Source organism: Condylostylus longicornis, unplaced genomic scaffold, assembly GCF_029603195.1.
Source record: "Condylostylus longicornis isolate FDR11 unplaced genomic scaffold, ASM2960319v2 ptg000573l, whole genome shotgun sequence".
NCBI lineage: Eukaryota > Metazoa > Arthropoda > Insecta > Diptera > Dolichopodidae > Condylostylus > Condylostylus longicornis.
Window position 1 is genome coordinate 33,473 of NW_026578528.1, and position 9,224 is coordinate 42,696.

The 9,224-nt window shown below is 27.3% G+C and overlaps 1 protein-coding gene across 1 annotated transcript; it reads right to left on the reverse strand.

The window, feature by feature from the left end:
• Positions 1-1,931: 1,931 nt before the first annotated feature.
• Positions 1,932-8,765, reverse strand: LOC129617598 (cytochrome c oxidase subunit 2-like; the record flags this gene model as incomplete). The annotated part of the gene is given in 2 exon segments (XM_055532746.1): positions 1,932-2,219; positions 8,696-8,765. Coding segments are annotated over 2 exon segments (358 nt in total), but the record flags the coding sequence as incomplete, so codon positions are not given.
• Positions 8,766-9,224: the final 459 nt, after the last annotated feature.

Sequence of the window (9,224 nt, forward strand, 5' to 3'; positions counted from 1 at the left end):
CTATGTATATAAAAATTTTCAGGTTTCTATCTCCAACAGTGCAGAGTTTTGTAAACAGACACATGGACAGCCGGACGGACGAACAGAGTGAACAATTTTTTGGAAAAGTGCTAAAAATTGAAACAAAATTTTCTAATTCGATTTGATTTTTTTCATACATTATTATTTACTACAATTGATGTTAAGAATGAAAATTAAATGCTTCTTTCTTTAATTTTTACTCATCTTTAAAAATAAAATTGATTCCCGCACATAATTTTTAAACAAATATGTATTCACATTATGCTGTTTGATTCAAGGTGTCATTAACTTTTTTAATCTTCAGTTCTTTAAGTTCTCGCTGACATTACTTAGTTGTTTGAAAAATTTTGATTATATTTTTTGTGTTCGAAAAATTTCATATATGTGTACAGAATATATAAGGGCCTGGTCGTATACCTCGTTTTTTTAATCCGAAAATTAGAAAGTGGGTAACTATCATATATTTGTATAATATAATTTTCGAGTGAGAAAAATTATTATTTGGTATTTCGTATTTCGTTTCTTTCTAAAATATATACATTTTAGTTTAGTAAAAGTTTCTTTCTAAAATATATATTTACTTTTTCACTTTTTTGAAAGTGAGAAGTTCGGCCGATAATTTGAGAAAAAATGCAAGAATCCAATTGAAAAAATGAGTGTCTTATTGTAAAAGTTAAATATATCTTAGAACATACTGAGAATTCTGATTTGAAAGTTAATAAAAACTGGGTAAAAAAGCGTGATACATATAGCTCAGTATATGTGTATTAGATTCGATTCATTACTCAGTGCAATCTATAATGTTATACCAACCGATTCAATTATATTCAATTCGATTCATTAATAAAAAACGGTTATTAACCGTTGGCCCCCAATTTTGAACGAGCGCTGAAAAAAGTGTTGTTCGACAATAAATGTCGAACGAAAAGCATGATTATGCCGTAATCGTACTTTTGATTAGCTCTAATCAGCTAACTTATATTGCGGGTAAGTGTAATATCATACCACGATTTAAAAGTAACAAGATTTGTTGAATAATTTTGACGTTTTAAAATGTCACAGGCTAAAATTTTTTCTTGAAAAATGAAGATTTTTTAATAATCTTCTTGAGTAATTCAAGTTTAGGGTACCTACGTAATAGATAATTTTGGTATAAAACTTGGAAAAACTGTAAAAAGAAAAATATAAAGTGTTACTTGCCGTAAAAAAAATCCCAATCAAACATAAATAAATATTATGTCTGTCTGGTATAAGAAAGTTTTTAAAATCTCTTAAAACTTTATAAAGTTTTTGTATGCAAATAATATTCTGAAATAATATTTTTGGAACAAAAATGAAAGAAAATAATGACGTTCTAATTTTCTTAATGCTTTAAGTTTTTTTAAGTTTTGTAAAGCAAAACTTAGTGTTTTAAAAACTTTTAAAATGTTACAGTCGTCGTAACATATGTTTTTCTTGGTTATGGCAGAAGGTTTTATTTTTGAAAAAATTTTTCATCAACAGTAACTTTTTTTTCAAAACTTTTGCATTAAAAAAAAAATAAAATAAACAAAATGGATTCGTAAAAGGTTTTTTCTAAGTTTCCGACTTTTACAAAATCAAAATTCTGGTATAACCAAAAAATATTTAACCATGTTTGATAAATACTTTGAAATTTAACGTTTATCACATATTGATAAAGTTTTTAAAAGTTTTTCCAAGTTTTCCGCCTGGTTCATGTTTTTTTTAAATGAGAATTTTCTTTTTACAAGAAATGTCCTCATTGTTTCTCTTTTTAAAGTTTTTTCAAGTTTTATCCCAGACAGACCTATTATTAAATAAACAAATGATTAAATGATGTCAATAACGTGAGTCTGATTATAATTTTTGAAAATAAACTGAAGAAAGTTTATGTTTACTCAATAGGAAATTCATTTATTGGGACTATATACATATGAATCAAATTCAATTGATAAAAAATCTGAATATTCAAAGCTTCAGTTTCACTGATGTCCAATAGATTTTAATGTAATGATTGGTTCATTAATTTCATGTAGTAAATATAGGAGTCGTAGGGAGGGGAATGCAATAAATAGAAGAACAATGGCTGGAAGAATTGTTCAAATAATTTCAATAGTTTGGCAATGGAGGAGGAATCGATTAGTATAATTGTTAAAGAATAGTATTCCTATTAAATAACCGACTTTAAAAGTTAAGGACTTTATATAAAGAGCTTAAATCTGTTGCACTAATCTGCCATATTAGAAGTTAGTAAGAGTTGGTAATTCAAAATATCTGTGTTCTTCTGGAGGAATATTTTGGTATCATTCAATTGATACTATATTCTCTCAAATAATAAACAAAAATATGAGAATACCCAAGAGAGAAATAGGTGATCCAATTGTTGATACAATATTTCATGCGGTGTATGCATCTGGTTAATCTGAGTATCGTCGGGGTATTCCTGCTAGTCCTAAGAAATGCTGAGGGAAGAAAGTTAAATTAACTCCGATAAATATTACAATAAATCGACTTTTTAATCATTGATAATTTAGGGTTAGTCCTGTAAATAGTGGGTATCAATGAATAAATCCCCCTATGATTGCAAATACGGCTCCTATTGATAGTACATAGTGGAAGTGAGCTACTACATAGTATGTATCATGAAGAATAATATCAATTGATGAATTGGCTAATACAAGTCCAGTTAGTCCTCCTACAAATATTCCTAAATAGGAATACAAATGATAGAGCTCATAGTAAAGCTGGGGAATAAGATACTTGTGTTCCATGAAGAGGTCTGTTGTGTTCCTGTTGGGACAGCAATAATTATAGTAGCTGATGTAAAGTAAGCTCGTGTATCTACATCTATTCCTACTGTAAATATATGGTGGGCTCAAACAATGAATCCTAATAGGCCAATTGCTAGTATAGCATAAATTATTCCCAGTGATCCAAATGTTTTCTTCTTTCCACATTCTTGGCTAATAATATGAGAAATTATTCCGAATTAAGGGAGAATTAAAATGTAAACTTCTGGATGTCCAAAAAATCAAAATAAATGTTGATATAAAATTGGATCTCCACCCTCTGCTGGGTCGAAGAATGATGTATTTTAATTTCGGTCAGTTAATAATATTGTAATAGCTCCTGCTAATACTGGTAATGAAAGTAATAACAGAACGGCTGTAATAACAACAGATCAGACGAATAAGGGTATCCGATCATGAGTAATTCCTGTGGATCGTATATGAATAACTGTTGTAATAAAATTAACTGCCCCTAAAATAGACGAAATACCTGCTAAGTGAAGGGAAAAAATAAAAAATAAAAAATCAACTGAAGCTCCTCCATGAGCAATTCCTGCTGATAGAGGCAGGTAAACAGTTCATCCAGTTCCAGCTCCGTTTTCCACTATTCTACTTGCTAACAAAAGAGTAAGGGAAGGGGGTGGTATTCAAAATCTTATATTATTTATTCATGGAAATGCTATATCAGGTGCTTTTAGTATAAGAGGAACTAATCAATTTCCAAATCCCCCAATTATAATTTGTATTACTATAAAGAAAATTATAATAAATGCATGGGCTTTTACAATTACATTGTAAGTTTGGTCATCTCCAATTAGGGAACCTGGATGACCCAATTCAGCTCGTACAATAATACTAAGAGATGTACCTACTATAACGGCTCATGCACCGAAAATAAAGTATTAGGTTCCAAAATCTTTATGATTTGTAGAAAATAGCCGTTTTCGCGATTAAATGGCTGAAGTTTAGGCGTTAGATTGTAAATCTATTTATGGGTATTTTTCTCTTCTTTATTGAGTCATATTGAATTGGCTTTATAGTCATATTTTATGATATTAGACTGCAATTCTAAAGGAGTACTTTGTACTAAGGCCTAAAAGATGTTCTTATATTTATAGTTTTGAAGGCTATTAGTTTATTTAACTTAAAGCCTTAAAGTATAATATAAATTACGGAAATAATTGGTAGCCCAAATGTTGCGATGAAAGCATTAATTAAGAATATTTTTATTTTAATGGGATTGAATACTGTGTTAATGGATCAGTTATTTTCGTAATAATTTAGCATAAATGCTGAGAATCCTATACGCAGATAAAAGAATAGGGTAATTAGGGTTATAGTTATTAATGTAACAATTAAAAATATTTGATTATTAATTGACAAATATTGAATGATTATTCATTTGGGGATGAATCCCAGGAATGGGGGTAGACCATCTAGTGACAGTAAATTAATTATCATAATTAATTTGAAATACTTTCAGGAAGAAAACAATGAAAATATTTGACTAAATTGGAATATTTCAAATATATTAAATATATATGTAAATGATAAAATAGAATAAAAAAAGAAATAATTTATTCAAATATTTTTGTTAACCAGTATGGCTCTTAGTATTCATGCTAAATAATTAATTGATGAGAAAGCTATAATTTCTCGTAGAGATGTTTGATTTAATCCTCCAAGTGATCCAAATGTGGCTGAGATGATAATAATTGCAAAAATAAAGCTATTAAGCTGAATATAAGAAATTATTATGAGTGGAGCAAATTTTTGCCATGTTATTAAAATAAATGAATTTATTCATGATAATCCCTCTATTACTTCTGAATATCAGAAGTGGAATGGAGTAGTACCTCTCTTTAGCAGAAGGGAAGATAAAATAATTATTTTTCTGAAATTATTTTTTATTTCTATTTGAAAAATAAAATTGTATTTTAGTATGTAAATAATTAGAAGAGTTAGAAAGTATTTTAAAGATGCTTCAGAGGGCTTTAAATTGTTAATGTCATTTATTAAGGGAATAAATGCCAGTAAATTAATTTCTAATCCTATTCATGTTCTTAGTCATGAATTTGCTGAAACAGCTATTAGAGACTCTAACATTAAAATTGATAAGAATAATGCTTTTGAAGAATTTTTTGGAATTAAAAAGAAAAGGATCAAAACCTTTATAAATTTGGTATGAGCCCATTAGCTTAGTTAGGTTATCTTTTTTAAAAAAAAATTAATATTTATTCATGTGTATATTTATATATATATTATAAATAAATTATGTTTTAAAATGAGAATATATTTTGGTGTACGATGCACAAGAACTTTTGATGCTTAAAGAAATAGTTTAATTCTATTAAATATAAATTAATGAATATAATGTTAAATTGTATGATTTACTCTATTAAAGTAATCCTTTTGTGAGGCAACTCATTATATTATATAGATTAACTAAAATTGAATAAGCTGTATTACATATTAATAAATTTTATTTTAAATAATTTTTTAAAATTAAATTTGAAATTAAGTTAATAATTTTATTAATCAATTAATTTTTGTACTTATTTTCAAATCATATTGAATATTTTTGTAATATAAATATTTATATATAATATAAGCATCTATATTATATAAATCTTCTAAATTATTGTTTATTTAAATAAAAATTAAAATTACATTGTATTTCTGTTAATATATATTTTGAATTAATTATTGAGTACTATTTATGTATTCCATTATATAAATTTGAACTTTTTAATCATAATATATAGATTATTTATATATATATATAAATTTTTATTATAAGATAATAAAATATATTATCTATATAAATATTATATATATATATATATATATATATATATATATATATTATAATATAAATTATATATTATATATAATATTTATAGAAATATTCTATATAATATACATATATATATATATATATGTAGTACATAATAAACATATATATATATATAGTTATTTTACAATTGTTGTAAGCATTATTAATCTTTCATATATTATAATATAAATTATTTATATTAAAAAAAAAATCTGATGTGGCCAGCACATAACCGACCGCATTGTATATTGTCTAGTTAAATGAAAGTGTTACAGAATATTATAAAAATGTCTGTTAAGTAAGCTTATAGTTAACTTACTTAGAAAAATGTAAATTTGGCTCTTAGTAGAGTTTTGCTTTGTGCTACCCGAATTCCCTGAAATGCTCGCCAGTTAGTTTCGGTAACAACCAGAACTCAAATATCAAATTTCAAGAAATTCCATCAATTTGTTCTGTGGATATGGTGAAAAATGTAAAATCGGCCCGCAAATCAGTTCTCGAGCCCTGATCTTTCCAAAAAAGTTATATGTTCATTGCTTTAATATTAGGAATTCATATATTAAATTTCAATGAAATCGGTTGATTATTTCTCTTTATATACACAAAAGTGTATGTTTGGCCGGTAGTAAACGTCTAGTGCCGATGCCTGATCTTTCCAAAAAATTTACATGTTCATTGTTTTAATACGGAGAATTCATATATTAAATTTCAATGAAATCGGTTGATTATTTCTCTTTATATACTCAAAAATGTATATTTGGCCCGTAGTAAACACCCAGTTGCTGATGCCTGATTTCTTCCAAAAGTTAGGAATTTTTGCGTGTGATCGAGCAAAGCTTATATATGAAATTTCAAGTAAATCGGTTGAATACTTTCTTCAAAATGGTGAAAAATGTAAAATCGGCCCGCAAATCCGTTTTCGAGCCCTGATCTTTTCAAAAAATTTATATGTTCATTGTTTTAATACGAGGAGTTCATATATTAAATTTCAATGAAATCGGTTGATTACTTCTCTTTATATACACAAAAATGTAGATTTGGCCCGTAGTAAACGTCTAGTTGCCGATGCCTGATTTCTTGCAAAACATACGAATTTTTGTGGACGGTCGAGCTGAGCTTATATATAAAATTTCAAGTAAATCGGTTGAATATTTTCTTCAAAATGTTCAAAAATGTAAAACAGGCCCGCTAAAAAGTGCAGTTCCCGAGGCCTGATATATACCAAAAGTTGATCGATCCGTGCCATGGTGGAAACAAACTTACATATAAAATTTCATCAAAATCGGTTCAGCTGAACTTGAGATACACGCGTGCACACACAGACCGACAGACCGACAGACGGACAGACCGACAGACCGACAGACCGACAGGTTGCTAAAAATAGTTTATTTACACTTCCTTATTATGGAGAAGTACGTTCCCACCGAAAACTCGATATGCAAAATTTGTTGCTATCACATAACCTACCTATTGTTTACACAATACGGTCGGTAAAAAATATAATTTATGTTTATATATTTTATACTTATATATTCTGTTAATTGACTTCCTTGAATTGTTTAATTTTTAGCACTTTTCCAAAAATTTTTTTGAAAAAAGTGCTTATTAGTTTCACTCTGTCCGTCCGTCCGTCCGTCCGTGGACACTTTTTTTGTTTACAAAACTTCTACACCCTTTAAGATAGAAAGCTGAAATTTCATACGTACATAGATCTTCATTAGAAACTTATTTCCGTAGAACAAAATTTTTACCTATCTCCCCCCCTCTAGAAGTTATACCCCTCCAAAACCCTAAAAATGGCCTTTTTTAAATATTTGTTGCAATGAAACCATAAGCATTTTTGAAATTTTGCAAACGCAGAAAGGCAGTGGCTTGCTTCCCCTAGCGCGATATACTATAGTTAAACTTTAGAAAAACAAAGTGGCCGTTCAAATTTACCGTTATCTAAAGTCCTTTTTTTCCAAATTTTTGATTTCATTTTTCTTCTAGACCCCAGCCTGTAGAAGCTTGAAATTTTAGGGGCTTATAGACATTAACAAATAGTTCATTTCATTAGAAGAAAATTTTTTTTCCATCTCCACCCCCTCTCAAGTTATAACCTCTTGAAATTCGTAAAATTTGAATTTTTGACACCTTATATTTCCGAAACCGCAAACTTTTCCAAATTTTTATAAACGCAAAAAGATAACGGTAAATTCCATGAAATTAAAAAATATAATTATTTTTCTTAACTCAAATAATTAACCCTTAAAATCGAGCATTATGTTAACCCCTTTTTACATTAATTTTTGCTTTATCTCAAACACTGCATATATGCGTCATCCTAAATATATGCAATTCTAGAAATAGTTTTGTATATGAATGAAAATAATTTTAATAGTTTGATAGGTATACATAGACTGTATTTAAAAGCAGAATTTTCACTTGTTGAAGGGAAAAGTGCTACAATACAAACCATTGGTTTGACTCAACTTTATATATTTAATTAATTAATAAGTGTTAACTGTTAATCTAAAAATTAATAATTATATTATGCTATATTTTAATATTTTCGTTATTAAAAACGATTAAGAAATTAAAATTTAAGGGGATTTTATTTTTTTATATCTTCGGTAGGATTTACTTTTTACTAGTTGACTTTCTTGAATTGTTTAATTTTATATTTAATTAATTAATAAGTGTTAACTATAGTTGCAAATGTTTTATTTAAATTAGATTAATTTTCTGTTGAATTATTAATTAAAGTTTAATTTTGGCTTGTTAAATTTATTATATAATTATTTTATATGTAAATTTTTGTGTCAATGATTAATTTTTTTAATGAAAAGTTTTTAAAGTTTATTCGCAGAAAGTAAAATTAATTATCAGATAAGTCTGGAATTAGTAATTAAATTGAGCATTAGCTAAATCTGTGCCAGCAGCTGCGGTTATACAGAAGATGGAAATAAATTGTTTTAGCATATAATTAATTTGTAAATTGATTTATAAAATGAAATAGTTTTGGGTGAAATTTTATTATTTTATTTTAATTATTATTTAACTAATTGAAGCTAGAAAATTTTTGTAATAAACTAGGATTAGATACCCTTATTATTAATAAGGTTGGGTCAAACCAATGGCTTGTATTGTAGCACTTTTCCCTTCAACAAGTGAAAATTCTGCTTTTAAAATACAGTCTATGAATACCTATCACACTATAAAAATTATTTTCATTCGTATACGAAACTATTTCTAGGATTGCATATATTTGCATAATAAAGCAAAAATTAATATAAAGCGGGGTTAACATAATGCTCTATTTTAAGGTTTAATTGTGTGAGTTAAGAAAATAATTATATTTTTTAATGTCATGGAATTTATTGTTAACTTTTTGCGTTTATAGAAATTTGAAAAAGCTTGCGGTTTCGGATATATAGGGTGTCAAAAATTAAAATTTTACAAATTCCAAGGGGCGATAACTTGAGAGGGGGTGGAGATGGAAAAAAATTTTCCTCTAACGAAGTGTGAATAGTTTAGACATTAACTATATGTTAATGTCTAAAAGCCCCTAAAATTTCTAGTTTCTGCAGGGTGGGGTC